The following is a 21854-nucleotide window of genomic DNA, read 5'->3' on the forward strand; positions in this document are numbered from 1 at the left end:
GAGGGAACGAGACGTCGGACCGAAGCATCGCCGCGAGAGGTCGGTCATGTTCGCTAAGTGACGTCACGAAGCTGTGGGCGCCGCCTCCGAGGCCAGCGAGCCGGCCGATTGGTTGAGAGAAATGATGGCAGGCGCGCTTGCCAATCGATTGCCTACGGTGCGTAGTACGGAGCGCAGTACATCGGTCGGAATGGTCCCCACTATACCGCAAGGTGTAACGCGAGAAGAGGGGCGCTCAACGCTGGAAGAAGGGAGACGGCCGCCTTCTAGGCAGGAAGAGCGAGCCTTTATCCCAAGGTGTGTAGTGTGCTTCAGAGTTCAGATAGTTTCGTACTCTCGTAGAGAGTGGAGGTTCTTTCGCTTCTGCATCGGATCGTTCGTTGTAATTGTCCAGCATAGTGGAAGCAGAAAAAGGAGCAATAGGAAATAAAAGCCTGTCGCCGCTTTTAGTCGCACGTGCTGTAGTTATAAACCCGTCGCATATCGGATTACCGACGGAAGTGCATACGCGGGTGAAAACCAAAGATTTCTTCAAGAAGTCTGAAGACAAAAGGACAGTGTCCGTGAACTTGATCAATTATTGGTTTTTTCGCGTTGATGATTTGTCTTCTCGCATTTCTTGTGTCGCACGCGCCGTTTAGGAGGTGCCATCGTCCTGTTTCAAAGGAGACCGCTTCGGAGCATTCGCGTTTAGTTGGCGCGTCGTTGCCGCATTGTCGTGACGCGATTCGTCGAGCGTACTGTGGCTCGCAGCCAGTCAGAATAGCTGGCGAATGGCACGGAGTGGTGAGAGACTAGCAGTGAGGGGAAGAAAGTGAGTGTAGTCAGTTCTCGTACAGACACTCTGAACTGCGGATCGCAGTAAAGTATTTCTCTGGATTTTCGAAGAGCGTGAGAAGAGAAAAAACGAATTAACGTACGCATCGCAAAATAATGTACGGAGAACTATATCGATAGTATGTCGATAGCTAGTGATGCTTCTCGTCGAGACCGTGTTCGCATGGAGTTTGTTTCGTAAACGATACTCTTAATTAAATTCGAACACTGCGCAAAACGAAGATTTATCGTGGTTGGTGATACAAAGATCATCGTAGCACGGAATGGTTCGAGACTGCCACATCATTCGATCGGTACGCTCACGCGATCGTGTGATCGATTGATCACACGCTGGTCACGTTGAAAACATACGCGAACGCTTGGCGATCCATTCTTACGGAGTGTCTTAATAGTGATTATTATCAGTGACTTAGAGAGTTCGCGATTGACTCTCATGTCATCGCTTCGCGGACGGAGGTGAACTTACAGAAAAGACTGGTGGTGATTTGGACGACGGGTTTATCCACCGGTGTGATAGATTGACATTTTCGGCGTACCCCGTTGATTTTCTTGACGTCGAACGGTATCAGAAAAGGGCAGCAAACTGTACGGGCACAGGCAAGAAGAGATGCACACGATGGAGACGGACATGAAGGGCGGCAGTCTGCATGCTCAGATGCCACCGCATCCACACCAAGGTGTATCGCCGATGGGACATCATGCAGGGATGTCTCCTTATGGATCTTTAAGCACGATAGTTCATAATTCTGCATTGTCGGGAAGTCCACCCAGCGCGGGTGGCTTGGGTCTTGGTCTTCAGCATCATCACCAAACTTCTCAACATCATTACGCAATGTCAGCTGCCGCCGTCGCCGCCGCGGCCGTACAACAGCAGCAGCAACAGCAGCAACAGAGCATGCACGCAATGGCGGTCCAACAAAGTGCTCAGCAACAGCAGCATCATGCTCATCAGCAATCGCAACAGCAACAATCGCAATCACAGCAGCATCATCAGGCTAATAATCATAGCAATCCAAATAATCCCAACAACCCCAACAATTCTTCCAACGCCAAGAATAATAACATGGATCGCGTAAAGAGGCCGATGAATGCCTTCATGGTATGGTCGCGTGGACAACGGCGCAAGATGGCTCAAGAAAATCCTAAAATGCACAATTCTGAAATATCGAAACGCCTTGGTGCCGAATGGAAACTTCTCAGCGAAGGAGAGAAGCGTCCGTTTATCGACGAAGCGAAGCGGCTGCGCGCTGTTCATATGAAGGAACATCCTGATTACAAGTATCGGCCGCGCCGCAAGACAAAGACGCTCATAAAGAAAGACAAGTTCCAGCTCGGCGGAGCAGTTGCTGGAGTCGGCGGAATGCTCGGCGTGGATCAACGGCAAGTAGGCACCAGCGGAGGACCACAGCAACCGCAATTGCCGCGTGATGTATATCAGATGCCCAATGGATACATGCCCAACGGTTACATGATGCCTGATCCGACAACGTATCAACAACACGTCGCGTATAGCAGTCACATGAGTACGGCCGCAACCGCTGGCTCGACTGTCGGCTATCCCAGGTACGATTCCATGGGACATCACCTCGGTGGCAGCAGTCCCAGCCCTATCAACATGAACGGCTATGGTGGATACGGCGGATACGGTGCTACTGTACCTGGCGGATCACCATCACCTTACCATCAAGCTCAAACGGGTTCTCAGATATCCAGTAGTCATAGTCCTAGTGGCAGCAGCATAAAGCCCGAGCCGACGAGCCCGGCGAGTGGTGGCATACACACGCCGACGCCGACGGGCGGCCCAACGACGACGGGCGCGGCTGGTCCTGCCGGCCAGGTCAAGAGAGAATACATGGGGCAGCAGCAAGCGAGCCAACAGACGCAAGGCGATCTCCGGCAGATGATCTCAATGTATCTGCCGCAAGGCATCGAGCAGGGAGTCGTGCAACACGGTGGAAGCGTCTATCCGCCGGGTCCATCACCTGATTCTTTGACGCAGCACCATACCATGCAGCCCATTTCGCATATGTAAGTTACTACAAAAGAAGTAGAAAAGCAGAAGCTTCTTTTTCACACATAATATTCTCTCTTGCCTTTGTTCGCTTGCGAGTAGCTTTTTAGAGTCGTAAAAATGGGATAAACCGTGACGCTCGATATAATTATATCTCGACATCTTATAGTCTCTTAAAATATGCAATAAATGAAACTGTACGTTTTCTTTTCAGATATACAGTATTTCTTTCAGAAATAGACTGCATTTTTTGCTATTATCTACACTTTTCTCAATCAAAATTACATGGAATATCAAATGTCTCTATTATAATATTATTAGATACGAATGGACTACCGCAATATTATTACTATAAACTAAGCATAATATTTACATTCAAAGGGAAAGAAATGTTTTGGGTCATTGTGAACGGCGAGCTATAGCGCTCCCGACAGATAATTTGAGTTAGTATGGTATATATGTCTCAATGTTAATCGATGTCAAGTATGACGAACGTAACGCTGTTTATCCCAGTTTGACGACGATTGCACCATTCGCTTGAGTTATAATTAACAAAAATCATTGATGATCTTCGAAAGTTATTTGAAGATCATCGATTGTGAATTTTGCAACTTAAATATTATTGGAGTCCACAGGAGGTTCGCATTATAAATCGTATTTTATATATATATATATATAATTTTTCCATTTAATGCATTTTTTCAATTTAATTTCTCATTCAAATAGAAGTCTTCGATTCCACATTAAAATTTTTTGCATTTGTTATTTTATTGTTGCTATAAATTTCATAAAAAAATTATTTCCCTAATGTAAATTTTTTTTATTATATATTTCTTGGCTTTAAACAGAATTTTTATAACAAGAATCCCCTGTACTCCGTACATATAGTAATTCATGAGTGTCGCGTTATGAATGCTTCATCTAAGAATTATATTTCATTCACATCAAACGAGCGTGCAATATCTATAAATATTATTTATATATTACCTATATGAATATTATCTATTTCTTTTTTCCAATATCTCATTTTTTCTTATACTTACGTATTTCATGACGCGATACTCACGTTTTTCTCTTGCTAAAGCAAATGATAATATTGCATATGCTATCGTGACGATGCTTCTGGACCTTCTATCATCACACACCATTTAACTACTAAAACAGTGATCTACGATTCGCTTCTTACATCTGAAATTTGCGACCAGTTGCTTATTCGCGCACGATTATTACTATTTCAAGAGTTAGCAAGGTGGAACTTGCAAGATATCATTACTCTAGAAAATTATAGACCGGCGTGTCGAGTCGGCAGGGAAGAAAGAATAAACACGTCGATTTACCTCGTACCAAAGTGCAAAAATCTTACACACTTGATAAAACATTATCAATACAAATTTTACTAGAATAACTAAACATTTGAATAACTATCACCACTAAGGCGAATAAAATAGAATTTATCTGTATTTAACTGTATGTAAAATCTTATACATCTAATTTTTCTTAGCTGGAATATTTATTGAAACGTGATTCATATTTATTTATTTGTGCAAACATTTAAATATACGAGTTTTAATTGTCACCCTTTGAACACCTCTTATGTAGGATTTGCTCGTACAATTAGAAAAAAGTCTTTCGTCTATTAATAAATAGAAGGCATATATTTGAAGTTTATAAGAGTTTATGAAAGGTTTATAGTGGATTTATAATACAAAGGATTTAAACAATTCTATGTTTGTATTTAATCGGAACTTTAAGACTTAATACCCGTTTTCACCAACGTAGATTAATTCTGTTCTAATAATTCTTAGAACTAGAAAAAGATTAAGAATAAGTTAAACCGAGATTAAAATTAATCTACATCGAATTTGTACAGTTTAAGGGTTATTTCTATGTCTTGATAAATTACAAATGCCAATGTTTCGTGAACATTGCAGTTACTTCAAGGCAAGAAACCTAATACTGTTAATCTAATTAGTAGAAACGGTAGAAATTGGTAGAAATCATTAATAGATCCAACATTCTTCGTTTATTTATACATCACATACTCATCATATACATCGAAATCAGTTCACCAATTGTATTTTTCTTATAAATCTCTTTTTTAGACGTAAATTATCTTTTGATTAAATTTTAGTCCTATTTATTAAATATAAAATATAGAGTATACTCAAATGTGATTTTTCGCAAAAATTTTTAATTATTTCAATTATGTATGTACATATAGTTTTGCAACTATTACATCATTTTATTTTATTTCTTTCCATTGATTTTCATTGTTAATTATTATTAATTATGCTATTTTTTATATCTATTCTTTATATTACGTTATTATGTAGATACATGATAGAAATTTTAAAGCCTAGATATATATCGAATTATTTTTAACGTAGGGTCCAGAAGCAGAGTTCACGATATCGTATGTTTAATTTGAAACTTATAAATTTATATTTTACTTTATAAATTTTTTTTTTTTTTTTATTTCTTTTCAGATCAAATTTAGTATCACTATTGCTAGATGATTATGACGTTCAGAACTTTAATTTGTAAAAGTAGAAATTTTGTGTTTAATTAATTGGAGAGGGAGAGAAGGAGAAAAAAGTGCAATTTCATTGAAGTACACTAAAAAAATGCAAGTAATTTTACATGAAAATTACATGTCTCTGACCGGAAAATTACCTAAATATGATTGGAAATTTACAATTTATATTAAATTTCCAATCATATTTATGTAATTTAAATAATTTTCCAGCCATAAACATGTAATTTCCATGTAAAATTACATGCAGTTTTTTCAGTGTGTGATATAGGTTGAGTCAAAAAACGAAATTATTTAGAAAAAATTATTATTTAGAAGAATTACAATGTAATATTGGATTAAGTAAAACTAAAAAGTAATTTCGTATTTTGCGGGCAGATGTAATGTAATGTAAAAGTACGAAGTTACTTTTTTTACTCAATCCAATATTTAGTAAAATAGTTTTTTTCTCAAGTTTCATTTTGGCTTACACAACCTTTTTTAGTTGATTTTTACGTTTTTTAAATAATTATGACAATTCCACGCCTACTCACAGTTAGATACCATTTCACTCTGTCACGATAGAATAATCACGAAAGTTTCGTCTGACTCATCCTATCTCTCTATCGATGAACATGGTGGATTGTTAATGCTAGAAATTTAACAATTCACCGATTTAACGCTCTATGATCCGACTTAACACAACGCATGCATGATTCGTAGGAATCTCGTAGCTTAAAGAGAAGCTAACATGGATGGACGTCTGTGCAAATGGAAGCCCCGTAGAAAGTACGGCGGGAGAAAAAAAGAAAACCGGAAAAAAAAAAGAAAAAGCGCGCGAAAGATGGAATGCGAAGTAAAGAGAAACGCATAACTAGCGCGAGAGAAAGAGAGAGGGTGGGAGGGTGGAAGAGGGGGGGAGGGAGGGAATCTACGAGCGTACATAACCATATTCCACATTACAACTTGTCAATATAGAAAATCTTATCAAAATAAGAAATTTTATATATATTTTTTTAGATCAATTTGAAATTTAACTAAGACACGCGTAAATAAAATTTTTAATTTTTATCGGATGTAGAACGATTTTTTAACGAAGACATGTTTACACTGGGGATCAGATGGTATACGTAACATAAAACCAGTGAAGATATGTATACATAATGTAAAGAAAGATCTTAGTTAAATTTTAAATTTTGGTCTAAAAAAATATATATACACATATATCAAACATATGTATTTTCCGTCTTATGTATATCTGTGTATGTATACGTACTACATATATGTATATACACACATTTTTTTGTCTTTTCCGTGAAAATTTTCTTAAAATTATGTTATGTCTTTTTCCTTCCTCCGCTATTATCTCTCTGTCTCTCTTTCGTCCTCTTTCTCTTTTTTTCTCGCTACATTATGCCTTTCTCTTTATTTATTTCGAAATATTAAGAATAACATTGTACTTTTTTTACATAATAGTTATCTTCACTGGTTTTATATAACGTATATCTTCATATGATCTCCGGTATAATCATTCTTTGTTACGAAAAAAATCGTTTTACATCCGGTAAAAATTTAGTTTTTTTTACGCGTGTCTTAGATAAATTTTAAGTCTTAGATTGATCTAAAAGAAAGAAAAGAAAAACACTGGATCTCAATACAAAACTGACTTATAATATAAGTTAAGTTTTTTACGCATTATCTAGGCCTGTCCAATTTGAGCCAAAACGCAAAGCCATGTACGCAAAAAATTCAATTTGCGTAAGATTTCATGAGCTGTGAAGTATTGATAAGTGTTATTCAGACGCGTATCAAAACTTTACAGTCTCCGAAATCTTGCTCCTATATTGATTTCTTTGCATCGGTGGCTTTGCGTTTTAACTTCGGACCTCAAATTGGACTTGTTCTAAATAAATATGTTGGAAAGCCCCCCCCCCCCAGTACACATACAAATTATTAAATCCCGTTATTAATTTTCAGACGTATTCAAAGTATATTCCTTTTGTTTACAAACGAAGATGACAAAGATATTTGGATTAGAAGAAATACGATATAATGATGTTGATATGATTTGATTGAAGAGAGAATAATAAGAATAACTAAAAAATCACGTTCCTCTTATAATTAATAATAATAACAACGAATGTTATAATGGAGAACGCATAATATCATAATTATAATAGCACAATATGAATTACACTATTTAGATTAGTACTACATAATAGTGAAAACTATAAATAGTTGATATTTTAAATGTTCGAATAACAAATTATATAAGAAAAAATCTCGTTCTTAGTCCTACGGAATATAATTTGTTTTATAGAATATAAAAGAATATGGAATCAGCTCCATTTTCAGAACAAATGCGAACAAGATTCTCTTTCAAATAAGAGGCAATTCTCTTTTTTTACACACTCCGTTTTTTTAAATAATATTAATATTTTTATTATATTATTATGATTATCATATATTATATGTCCTCCATTCTAACATTAATTCTTGTTGAAAATGTGATTTTTTTTTAGTTACTCTTAACAATCTCGCTTCAATACATTTAATACGTAATTCTTTAAATAATATCGTTGACATCTGCGTTTATAAATAAAGGAGACATATATACATATATACAACACTTTAAAGTACGTCTGAATATGTCTGTAAATTAACAAAAGAATTTGGTGATTTGTATGTACATACATCGCCCCCAATGGGGAATTTCATATTTAAAAAAGACTACAATCTCGAGAAATCTGAACTGATTTCGATACATTTTTTTTTTTTAATGGAAGCTAATTAAATTTGTAACAACTTTGTCGAGTTAAATTTTTGTTTCTTGCTTTTCTTTTTTATTAAATCAGACATAAAGAGAGAGGTTAGATTTAAGAAGTTTTCAAACAGTAACTCATTTAATATGGCATTTAATTTAACATCAGACGAATTGGAAACTGAAAATGTGTTGTTGCATGAATAAATAATAGAAATAATCAATAGAAAAATTAAATAAAAAAATTAAAAAAAATAAATAAAATTTTTTAAATAATAAAAAAAGTGTAGTGTTACTTAATAGTTTTGTTTATTAAAAACTAAATACTATTTTAATTAATTTTATTTGTTACCTTATAAGGTTAGATTTAATGATTACGTCAGTTTGTACAGCTTTTTAAACATCATTTTAAGATTTGAGTGTTAAGTAAAAATAAAAAATGACAAAATAATGAAAATGATAAAAAAAAGGACAAAATAAATAAAAATGATTCAAAAAAGTATGGTTACTTAATACAATTTTGTGTACTAAAAACTAGATATTAAATTTTAATTAATTTTGTTTATTAAATTAAGATAAGATTTAATGATTACGTTAGTTTGTACGGTTTTTTAAACATCATTTTAAAATTCGAATATTATCAATATTCGCCTGATGTTAAATTAAATGTCATATTAAATGAGTTACTGTTCGGTTGAATACTTCTTAAATCTTACCTCTCTCTTTATGTCTAATTTAATAAAAAAAAAGAGAAGTAAGAAATAAAAATTTGGCTCAACAAAGTTGTTCCAAATTTAATTAGCTTTTACTTAAAAAAAAAATGCATCGAAATCTGTTCAAATTTCGAGATTGTAGTCTTTTTGAAAACACGAAATTTCATTTGGCCCTATAACTGTGCGTCGGTTTTCCAATATATTTATTTAATGCATAAGAAACTCTACTTATCGCTTATATTCATAATTTGATTTGGTTGTATACTTTTAGAAAAGTCAGAAGTCACGATGACTTGTTTGAATAAAAACTAATGGAAAATGAAGTATCTTTAAGCACTTATATCGGAAATCAATTTTGTGTCCAGATACAGTCTTTCTTTTATATTAATTTACGGTTTGGAGTTTACCTAAAAACTTAAAGAAAATTTAACAATTCTAAACAATATCTAAACAATAGTTATTAAAAATGTTACACGTACAAAATCGCATTTGAAAAGTATCTTAGTTATTGACGAGTATTTTGTATACGAGTATGCGACGCTTTATATTAAACATTTTGTCTTTATTATTGTCATTGGTTTCATATTTTATGATATAAAGTCTATCCGCAAAACAAAATTTTGCCCACTTAAAGATAATTTGAATTATGGTTAACGGAATGTTAACAAATTAAGTTAACGAATGTTTTGAAATCGTAAAAAATTGAGGCCACATAGTGTATTCAATTAAACATACAAAATAGACTGGTGATTCAGTAAAGTACGTTTTGATTGAATATACTATGCGACTCCCACTCAATCTTTTATACAATTTCAAAATTTAACTTATCCAAATTATCCCGCTTTATCCTATCTTCGCAGCCCGGCAGTTCCTCAAAACATTCATTGATATTATTTTTTTCTCCTTCTTTTGCCAATTATGTAAAAATATTTATATATATATGTATATATGTATTTATAATATATGTAAAAAATATATATAATATATGATGCGTTTTCTTATATTTATAATAATATGTATTTGATAATCTGTATATATTATTATAACATATATTTAATGTATTACATATAATTATATATATTTAAACAGATGTAATTATTAATAATTTTTATATTTTATTTTTTATTGTTATATTAATTTTGCTGCAAATAAATTTATCGTTGTGTGTGCACGAATTCTGTACACAAATTTTGACTACACTAAATCTGTATCTGCGATGACTGTTCCCGATTTCGAAAAGCATTAAAATTAATCAAAATAAACTATTATACTGTAGGAACTACATTTCTTTGATTATATTCATTATGACTTAGCAGATATCCAAAGACCGTCTTACGTTTGAAGCTTTATATTCGGAGAGGTTTCATGGTATGGAATAGCGTACTCGAATTTAGAATTTTTCAACAAACATGTTTCAACAAACTTTATACGCATACAAGTGCATATATCTATAATTAATGATAAATAACGTAATTTCAATAAACGTCATTTTGCATCTCGTGCTTATTCTTCTCACGTCTAGACGCATTCCATAAAATGAACATCTCGAATATACAAGCTATGTACATATTGATGACCGATTTAATGCAAATTATCGTGAACTCTGTAATGTATATATACGTTGCGATATGTTAGAATATAATATTATAAATTTATCGATATATAATACAGATATATATTGAACATTATACCTGAAACTTGTGTTTTCAATTTGACCTCTACATCATCTTTCGTATCCGACATCCTGTCTTGACACAATATTTTTATTGTGATATTATAATTTTATATATATAAAAATTGTAACGGTAAAATAAGACTCGTTGAAAACAATTTAATTAAATAGTTTACATTAAATAACGAGAAAATAATCTCGTTTACGACTGATAATTCGTGAATATTATATCGATACAAAGATTAATTGGAACGAAAAATAAAAGTCTAAGACAGGAAATCTAACGAACAATACAATTTTTCTAACGTTTTATCATCTTATATATTGCTGCAGTGATAGAAAAATGATATATTTCAAAATTTGCAATTTGTCAGTAAACCATTTTCTAAACTGGAACAGCATCTTAATTAAGATAATAAATATAGAATGTTTATAACTTTATTTTCTTTTTATGTTATACTTTTAATTATAATGTATTGTTTAGAATTATAAGTTTTTAAAATTTGAACTCTAGTATCCCTTAGCGTATCCCTTATCAAAGTTGACACTTTTCCACAAAAATTAGTTTTTAGGGCTAATTATGCTAATTTTTTACTTTCATCATTTTTTTTATCAACGTAGTAATATGTATATACAAAATAATCATTAAAATTTTAATTTACAATCATCATTGATTTTTTTAGAAAAGCGATGCAATGATTTTTCTGTCGAATTTTCGATCACTCAACTGCGAAACGAATTCTCTTGCTTGTAACAAGTCAATGTCAAATTGCATATAAACGGCATGATGAATCCACATGAATAGACATGCCCTATGATTTGCACAAATGATTTTTTGCTGCAAGTAGGCTTTTTATTCTCCCGATTGGTCACATAGCGCGCATTCGCGAAATCATCCCGATATAAATATGTATATAATATATCGTATATGCATAAACGTGCCCGCCGAACGCGGTATATGGCCGAGTGGAGACATTAATTCGCGCCAATAAATATTCCCATCGTTCCGGCACATAAACCCCGGCGTTTGTCATACACACGCAGTCATTTCGGTTAAAAGGCATTCCCTCCGCCACTGAATGCAAATGCGAGTAGCTCGTTGTGCGTGCCGCTAGGGTCTCTAAAGTGCTTTCAATTACGCGTTCCACCTAACGTTCCGACGCGGCGCGACGCGACGGTCCTGCATGCGGAGGGCCGTTTTCCTATGTTTTACATAACCGGGATTTTCAAGTGTTTCACGCCCCACGAGGACACGCATGCTGCGTGTCGACGGCGACGGCGACGGCGGCGGTGGCAGCGTGGCATACGTGGTGTACGTGAACGGAATATGCGTCAAGTACGAGAGCTTCTCATTATTTAATACCTATCGCCTCATCCGCTTTCTTCCTCCTTTTTTTTTTACCTCCTCCCGATCCACGATCTTCCGCGATGTTTAACTTGAGAGGTCGCGCTTGATGACGAGCGATGAGATGGAAAATTGTTTTTCTCTCGCGCGATTTATACTACGTGACATTGATTGTTTGGAATATAAGGCCGCTACCTAGCACATAATTTATATCCGCACGTATACCAGAAACTAAAACACAAGAAATAGAATTCTCGTATGTATTCCAACAATAAAAGGATAAGAAAGGCCTATAAACGAGAGAATAAGATGTATATTTAATAGTAATTTAAAAGATGGGACGTTTCGGTTTACTTAGCCATCTCAGCCATCATAAAGATGTAATCCATATAAATGTAAAATTTAAATAACATTAAATGATAACATTAAATAACACTAAATACAAATCACGCAAGGCACGTCACAATTTTATAAATAGTAATTTTTTTCTTACGTTTATTATAACAGCCTGAGTGTATGTGCGTTCATGATTCGTTGCTATGTATAGACATGGGCTGAGTCGAGTGTTAAAATACGGAATAGGTCGTAAATCCTATGCAGGCCCAAGATATAATTTCGTATGGATATCAAATATTAAACTGTATCATTATGAGAGAAAAGTTAATAACAGCCATTAATTTTCAAAGAGTTAAAGTTTAAAAAAATGTACTTACAGTATATATGTCTAAGTATCCGATTTTCTCGTGAATATCTGTCATGTTAGCGCTTCGAGATGTGAGAACGAAATGTGACCGTTTTGCACGCGAAGAATTTAACACAACGAACAGACGAAAATGTATGTTTATGTGACTTTCCTTAATTTGTCAATAATATTGAAATAGAATTCATCCAACAGCTTTGTATCTTTTCTTAAATTAAGACCGTTTGCTTGTTCTTTAATGTGTAACATTTCTGAGATTAATTTTTTATGATATCTCGGTTTAAAGTTCAAAATTTTAACATCATTCCAATCAAGTTTATGATTAAATTCTATAATGAATACTCGAATGCACAAGAATAATAACAATATATATATAATGCCGAGACTAACATAAAAAAGTGCCATTCCATAAAAAAACATCCGAAATAATTGCATCTGTAATAAATAAGGATCTTTGATATTGTAATATTAAAAGTTACTATTAAAGGTACATCTTATTTGCTCGTTTATAGGCCTTTATCTTTTTATAACCAGAAATTAGGAGAAACGCGCTGCTTATTTTAACCAGGCAGAACCGCGAGTATCACCAGCGCGAAGCCGCCAACAATAATACTTACGGAACAACTTTAGATAACGTTTCTTTAAATATCCCGTGCGTGCGTAGCGCGCGGCGATATACAACCGCACGATATACGAGATGGACGACATGGAGTTGATTTAACGACACTTGTTGCTCGCACAAAGTTGGATAATAATTTCAGGTCGCTTTCCGAGTTTCGGGCAACGAGTGAAACGACGTCCAAACATGTTGTTGTACATATATCTTTTTCCATCGCGTCATCATTTCTTTCGCGTTTTGCCTAGTTCGAGCACAGCACGCGAGACTTTCCTGTTATGATTGCTACTTTTATTACTTTATAATATACTTCAATCATATTGTTCTCCGATTTTCTTTTAATATTCAGTCGTTCGAATATTCCGTACAATTACAAGTGCTAAAGAGCAGACAGATTAAGTATTTCATAAAAGAAATAAACCTCACAAATTTTTAATGCAGAAATAGTTGCTGAGATAGTAGATTTACATATCAACAAACGATTTTTTTTTATTTACCGCAATTAGATCCTCTAGTTTCATTCGATTTTGGGAAACTATACGTTATTAGCATAAATATATTAGCATGCGCTTATTTTAACGTAGCGTATAACTATTTCATAACAGGTGATTGTGGCTGTAATAATAGTGAGGTAAAGCTGGCTTCAACACGCGATCAAATAGCAAGGATACCCAAGTACAGAGCTGACTCGAAGAGCAACAATTCTCTCTCGATCAATTTTTTCCTTCAACACCTGTTCCTTGTTTATATGCAAATATTTTTCAATTAAAAAATAATTTATAAACTATCTAGCAATAATTTGTTTAAATTATAGTTATGCGAATTGAATACGATTGTTATATTTTGATTGATTGGCACTCGCCGTAGGTTTTTTATACGGCGATTTTTGTTGTCTCAATTGAACGTTGACAAATCGCAAATTATTTTGATAGAGCTGCAGTCGTCTGACATGTGATCGAGCGACATCGTTCACAGCTTACGTATCTCTCGAAGGTCAGGTTCCGTCCGTCTGCGAACAAATAAATACGTTAGAAGACATATTACATAGCGGCGAGCACGTAAACGCAGTACAAAGTTAAACTCGAATCATCATATTGAAGGCCAAAATTATTTTAACGCCTCAATTTGAAATAACGAAGACTCGAAATCTCAAAGGAAACAATATAAAAAGGATAATACTAGATGTTTTCAGAATTCGAATAAATATTCCCGATGAATTTATATTTCTCGATGAATGTATGTAACAAATATGTCGTAACGTCCATCACGTGCAGAGCTATTAATGACAAAATTTTTTACTCGCGGTGTACCTATATAGATATCCGCGAAATAAATCACAGGTGATTTAGATTTTTCCGATATTTGAAAATTACTGACCGCCGGGTATGCCATTTTAATCGCGCTTCCGCTTTAAAAAGTAACGTCCGCACAACAATTTCTGCATGCGCGGTTGTGAAAATATTGCATAAATACGGTAATGCGCGAATGTAGTCAATCTTGAATCTGTATACGTATGTTACTTTTGGAATCTGTGGAAGAGAAAGAACGATTTTACTAAAGCGTATAAAAATCAAACCAGATCTAAAAGTAATTATATCGATCAAAATAATTATGTAGAATGCTCAAGCATGATGATAATGCTGCAAAAAATGTGATATTCTATATAGCATTCAGTTTGAGCATCCTATATTATTTTGATAATCTTTAACATTTTTATTATTTTCAGATCTGATTAAATTTTTAGATATTTACAGTAAAACCATTTTTTCTGTGTATTGGCTGTAACATAAATGTTTTTTTTTTTTTAACTTCTCTTATATCTTGTTATATAACATGTTATATAATAGTAATAAAAATTATTATATGATATGAGTTGTTGAACGACACAAAATATATTTGGCACATTACAAACGTCAAACATACTGTAGTCTATTTTTATTCAAATTATCTGTGATTTCTCTTTTATGTTCACGCATCAACTGCACGCGTTTTATCTTCTGTTTTTTCTTACCTTCATTTATCTTCAATTCTGTATAAACGCAGCAAACCTAAACGACTAGCATACGAATTCCAATCAAATGTCGAAATTACGTTGGATCGGTAAAGATAAAGTTTACGTAAAAATCACGAAATGGCATACCTACTTGAAGCTTAATAACTGTTTGCGCCTCGCGATGAATCAATTTACGCCGAATAAGGAAAGAAAAATGATGAAAAACGAGCGAAGGGGAACGAGCAAGAGAGTTCGCTTTGATGCCACTGCGCTTCAGGTCCGCTTTAATCTCAAGCCGATCCCTCGGATCACGCGTGGGTACCTCCGTGCGAAACATCCCCTCGCGAGTTGCAATTTGTAAGGTATCGCGCACCTCGCCTCCACCGTAAGTCTGCCTCTATCCGTCTGATGTTCTCGCTCTCTCTCGCTATCACGGTTCCGTTGATCCGGTTAACCTTCGTTGCCCCCTAAGTAAGATAATATTCACGGCCAATTACCTAAAACGCACTCCTTATGGCACCGCCCGTGCGCCCGAAGTATTGGCAGTCTGCCACCGTCTGCCGATCGAGTATCCGGTGCGAAACGACCTTGTTATTAACGTTCAAGTAAGCTTTACTAGATCCGATAACCCTGACTTCGCTCTCTCCGTTACACCATCAAAATCATAAGTCGATCAGCACTTGTCCAATATTTTCATTCCTGATTGAATAAACTTTTTTTCTACGTCTGGAGAAACGGTTCAACTTTCATCGAAAGAATTCTCTTCGTCAACTACCTGTACTCGAACGCAAATTAACAGCCAATAACGAACCGATACGCTCGTCAATAGCAACAGCAATGACGAACGTGAGATCGCGAGGCGAGACTGTAACTTCTATCTAGCTTATCGGCTCGCGGGCTACTTTTCATCAGTCCTACTGACGGAAAAATCACGGCACCGAGATAATAAGTTCGCGATTACCACCAGCGTCGATCCAACACGATTTCTACAGTGAGACGAAGGGACGACGGGCGCGCCGTCACCAATCGGAAGATCTAATGGATCCACTAATCCATCTCGAGCGAGCGGGTTAACGAACTGCGAATCTCGCACTTGTTATCCTGAGTGACTTAAATGATTGCATACCCTCTCTGTAGAGTTATAACCGCGATAATTACTGCGAACGTGGGTGAGCGAGAGCCCTTCTCTTCATCTTCGAAGAACCAAGAACGTCGTGCATTTTATCCCATGCTTTTCGATATCATACCTGCGAGTAGCATATGCAATTATCTTTGGTACCCGGATTTTCTGAAGCATCTAAAAATTTAGCCAAGTACAAATCTGAGAATAATTTTGGGATATTAAAATAATTATGTCAGATGCTGATTGTTAGAATATCATCTTTTTGCTATATTGCTTATCATACTTAAGTTTTTTTCTGCATAATTATTTTGATGATCCCACAAAATTATTTTCAGATTTGTCTAAATCTTTAGATGTTTCAGCAAAATCATCCTTTCCGTATAGTTTTCTAAATTGATATACAAAAATGTTGATTGGAGAATTTATTAATATATAGATGCATGTATATAGATGTGAAAATTAATACATTAGAAGAAATCTTTTATTAAAATTTTTATTAGCTTCTATACTTCTAGGAATACTTTTAATTATCTGTTCTTTTAATTTCCCATGTTTAAATTCTTCTCTTATCGACTTTTCTCATTTGATTAAGATACATTTCTTCCTTTTAGTTTGCGTTTTTCTAGATTTCTTGTTAGAATCTCATCACGATTTATATTTTCTAAGTTTTTGTAATTAAAACGCCCTATAAATATGCTCGGTGGAATAATAAAAAAAGAAGAAAAAGTGCAAAAAGTGACAGCTAAAAAGAAACTATTCAGACGTAGAGCTTCTTTCGCGCTCGTCGTTTCGCATTTATGGTACCAACGCGCGACAGTTATGGCAACGAACGGCCGTCGAAAATCCAGTCAGACCTTCCAATTTGTTAATTGGCACGATAACGTACGCGCATCGTATATTCTGACGAACCACCATCGTCTCTCTTCCTTCCATCTCACTTTTTTACTGTTACATCGTGTTCGCATTCGCATGATTAAGACTCGTAACCACACAGTCGTTCATTAAAGCGAACACAGATTACTCGAACTGAATTTTTTTCTCCAGTTTTACGCTCGCTCGCCTCCCGAATCGATTTATAAACACCAAAAATGATGTGCGCTGTAATTATTCACAGAGATGGGTCTCGATAAAATTTGAGAAATCTTGCACCCGGTAATTTCAGGTAACTCGAACGTTTTATACGTTCGTGCTTGTCAGCGCTTAAGCTGGAAGTAACACCTGCAATCATGCTGCAAGAAAAACGCCTGAAATCTTAAAAATTTATTAGCGTGTCGTTTTCATTTACTCATATCGAGCACGCGATTGAATTGATCATTAATTACAGGCTAACAAAATATACGTCAGCTTCAATGATTAAATCTGCGAAAAGGAAGGCTCACACGATAAAGATATTATCCCACAATATTTTTATGAATATCTGATGCATAAAGAGAGTAATTTTTGTCCGTAGGTATTCGCGGGCATTCACGCGTTAAAGGAGAGGGTAGCCGCGAAGAAAAAAATGGCAAAAAGATGGCGAAGAGGCCGAGGGGTTGCGTTCACGCACGGAGACGGCTGTTACAAACTGGTCGGACTAGCCTCCGGGTCAGTTTATCGCAAACAAATGGGTTACGCTTGTTCGACGCCGTATTTCACCGGAATTTATTGTTTATTATTCCGCCGGCTCGGGATGATATAGAGCCGTGTTTGCTCGTAGTAGCGTTAATGTCGTTAATAGCACCACCGGTCCGAACCGAACCGCCAACCACCGGGAGCCGGCAAACCCTAAAACAAGTTCCTCATTTCTTTCTCCCGTTATTCTTCGAACTGTTAGTGCAAGAAAATTTAATTCTTTCCTATTTTCTTCACATTAGTCTTTAATAAAAAAAAATTAGAATCAAAATCTTTGATTCCGAGTTGAGGAAAGCGAGAAAGAAGATCATATCATAACTAGAAGATACAGAGAAATAGATCTCAAGTAGAAAAATGTCTGAGAATTTGGCCATTGGCTAGTTTTTACCTTTTTTGAATTTACCGGACAGTAACTAATCAGTAATTGACCAGAAATCTTAGTTAGATAAATATAGTGAATAACTAATCAGAAACTAGCGAGGTCAGATGAATCAGTAAATAGTATCTAATTTCTTGCCAGTAAAACCGAAAAATTCTGATTGGTAAATTGTTTTCTATGAGGCGTTTATTGTTGTCCTTGGCAAGCCTAAAAACGTACAAATAATCGAACGAAAATGTACAAAGAAAAGTACAAGAAAAATAAAATTAACAAAGATAACAAGGAAGATAGGAAAAATAATATAAATGAAAGAATAATAAAGAAAATAACAAAGAAAATGGTGCAACAACGTCTTCTCTATTATTTATTCGTAGGGAATTTAATTAGCTCAATGTAATATAAAAGGTCAGGTTTAAGGGCTAAGAGCACGGATTGTGCGTGCTACGTCGACTCTTTAATCACTCGTTTTGTGACGTGCACGCGCCGTCGCGACCCGCACGAAGTTCGTATCACGCCGATCGCTTAAACTTAAACCGTCCTGGACCTGACGCTAATGCGTTCTTAATGTGACAAATTCGTCGCGGGTAAACACTCGGAGCTCGGCCCGCTTCACAAGATGCGGGAGATTATCAACGCGTTCGTCGTGTATATACAATTTTCACTCCCGTACGCTTTTCCATCGTGCCGTTTTATCTCGCAACAGAATTCGAATGGTTTGCGAACGCGCGGCTCTTCCGTCTCTGACGATCGTGACGGGTAAATGTTTTCGCTAACTAGAATTGCCCATTGCAGAACTATCACGCGAAACATATGTACGCACGCCGCAATAAAGATGCCGTTGTTTTACGAGCAATTTGGGAGTAATACGAACAATACGCTGCAGTTTCCCGGCATAAGAACGGTTCGCTTGTCATTCCCTTGCACGCGACACCGATTTACTTTCGTCTTAAAGTTGTTTGAAAAGTCAAGGCACGTATGTATAATATGAAGCACAAAAGGGAAACACATTTCTCTTGTAAAACGTTCGATCACGGATCCATCACGGAAAAAATAGATTGAATAGTTCAGCAAAGCTGTAGATTGCTGTGCGAGTTCAGCATTTATATAATTATAAAGATTTGATGGTTCAATGATAGTAAGCAATTATCAGTATGCTAATATTCAGTTAATTCTTTGCTACAATGAGCAGTCTAATATGTAACAAGTTTTCTTCATTACAGTAGCAAAAGTACGCGCCATTTTAGCAGGTTTTGTTAAAAATTTTAATCTATAATATGAATTGAATTGATTTTTATAAAAAGTTATTTTTGCTGTATTAATAAAAATGTATTGTTAATACAAAATATGATTACCTATACATATAATTGCTAATTTTATTCAGCTGTATAATTTTGCTACACCGAAAGAAAAGATTGGCTGCTATAGCAAATTAGATGGTAAATATGGCATAGCATTTTTAATTGGCTGCACAGCAGCCAATTTTTGGTTGCGTTAGTATAAGATTTAAATAGGCTACAACCAAAAATTAGCTGCTGCCACTAATTAAAAATGTTATGCCATATTCAGCCAATCTTTCTTTCAGTGTACTTCAATATAGAAAATTAGCTGTCTGTATATTACAACTGTAGATTTGTTAAATCAGTAAAATTTTTAGTTAGTTTTAACAAATCTTTTTCTGTGATGGTATTTCCCAAAACTGATTACTATTTTCTCTTTTGTAGCCTATCCGGAGATTTTATTCGGGTAATTTTCGGGCAAATTCGCGCTGGTAATTTTGCAGGTGCAAACAGCTCCTCGTAATCGAGTTAATATTTATAGGCATTTGTCCGCCTTCACGTTCTCTGGAATGCGTGCAATCGTGAATTACGCCAGGGTGGACGTTAATTTATGCGTACTGGGGAGCGTTGTCAGAAGAGCAGTGTCAGAAGTTCATAAATACGAAACGTTGATCCGAAATTAATTTAACAGCACTATGGTAAATTGCCCTCACTTTCACACAATAGACGTCGTCTGCGCTTTTTGCAAATTATACATATCTAAGCGAATGCTCCATATATTTAACTTTCGTGCGACCCTTCAAGGACGGCACTCCACCCGCTCGGATTCGCAAAGCGATTTCAGCTCTCTTACAGGACGAAAGGTTATATTTCACCTATCTTACGCGTTACTCGCGATATAAATTACACGAAATATGATTTATGTACCGCGACGCGCGGCGCTCCGCTCGGAAGTGGATAGTAAACTGTGCGCCGGCGAGTTATCGGCGATGCGCGCGATCATTAACGAGCGATATCGAGAGAATTTATTGCACGCTTTGTTACACTGCTAACTTGTGTCTACCTGTAGACGATCTCGTGGGTTTCTAGCCTCTACTTGATTGTGCTCGAAATTTTTAACCCTCCGAAGTTGACGCCAAAATCTGTAACAGTTATTGATGCTGTGTCTGAGCCCATTTAATTTATGTTAATTAAAAGGCATTAATTAATTTCAAGGAACCAAAATGACATAAATCGCATAAAAGAGAATGAAATTAAGTATATTTTAATAAAAATAATTCAAACTTGTAGATGTATTTTATTTGCAGATATATATTTGCGAGTTTTTGGAACAAAATGACGGAAAAAATCTCTGGCTATCTAAATTTTGATGGCCTTTTCTTTATATTCACACGTTAATTCTTCTCGAAATTTTAAAATCTCCAACAAGGAGAAATCTCACGATCTCCTAATCCACTAATCCAAAGATGGATAAAGAAAATTGAGTTGTTTAACATTTTTTACAAGCAGACTTATATTAGAGTGGGTTTAATAGCCTCCGGAGGGTTAAAATTCTGCTTTTTTACATTTTGCTAGACACTTGTCGATCCGATAATCTCTGAAATCAATTTTCTGGTATAGTTGATAATTTTATTATCTTCTGTTTAATTAATTAGGCTTGTTTCGAACACATTCGCAATGAAATCCTCTACGCGGTATTACAGCCATCGGTAAAATCAAGATCGGCCTCTCGTCCCTGAGACCTCGATAGAGCGATCGTCGCTATCTCTCGCTCCCTTTTGTCCCAGTTCTTCCCTTCGTCGCTGCACGTTTATTGCGCTAATAAAGCACTTAACAATTATTTTCCGGCCGGTGATTTTTCAGTCGGGCGCAGTAGTTGCTGATAACGACTCGTGCCGGCTGATAACTCACGACAGCCGCGTGCGCGATGGCATACACGCTGTTGAGTTATCGTCCTACCGTGAAACGAAAACAAGAAGCGAAGCTCCCCGAGCGATGGCGGTGCATTTACGACGGCCAGCGTCTCTTAATGCACGTTTCGCATGCGGCCACGTCGACGTCGGCGACGAATCAGCCGCCGGCTAATTTAACGCGATCGTAATCGGCCGTGATTTGTCTTAATTTTCGGTATACGATTGCGGGATCCGGGGGTCCCGCACACCTACCTCTTACCTCGGTCTCCTTATCGGTCCACCCGCGTCGTTCGCGAGGGTCGTTATAATGCCGTCACGCGTCGAGTTATCGCGCTGGGCCCTCCTCAAGCCGAAGAAGCGGGGTGATCGTGACGGCGATTAGAATTTCGGA

General features: G+C 35.7%; 1 protein-coding gene across 3 annotated transcripts in view; it reads left to right on the plus strand.

Annotated features, from left to right (window-relative positions):
* Window positions 1-559: 559 nt before the first annotated feature.
* SoxN (SRY-box transcription factor soxNeuro) overlaps window positions 560-21854 on the plus strand; it is a 117985-nt gene continuing 96690 nt past the window's right edge. For 2 of the 3 annotated variants that reach the window (XM_018503498.1, XM_018503499.1), the window contains exon 1: window positions 560-2865. In XM_018503498.1, coding sequence (XP_018359000.1) covers window positions 1445-2865 — 1421 coding nt within the window. In that variant the 5' untranslated portion in view covers window positions 560-1444. Of the gene's footprint in view, window positions 2866-6083; window positions 6253-21854 lie in introns of those variants that run through there. The other variant, XM_018503500.1, reaches the window with a different exon arrangement.

This window comes from Trachymyrmex cornetzi, unplaced genomic scaffold (assembly GCF_001594075.2).
Source record: "Trachymyrmex cornetzi isolate Tcor2-1 unplaced genomic scaffold, Tcor1.1 scaffold1575, whole genome shotgun sequence".
Taxonomy (NCBI): Eukaryota; Metazoa; Arthropoda; class Insecta; order Hymenoptera; family Formicidae; genus Trachymyrmex; species Trachymyrmex cornetzi.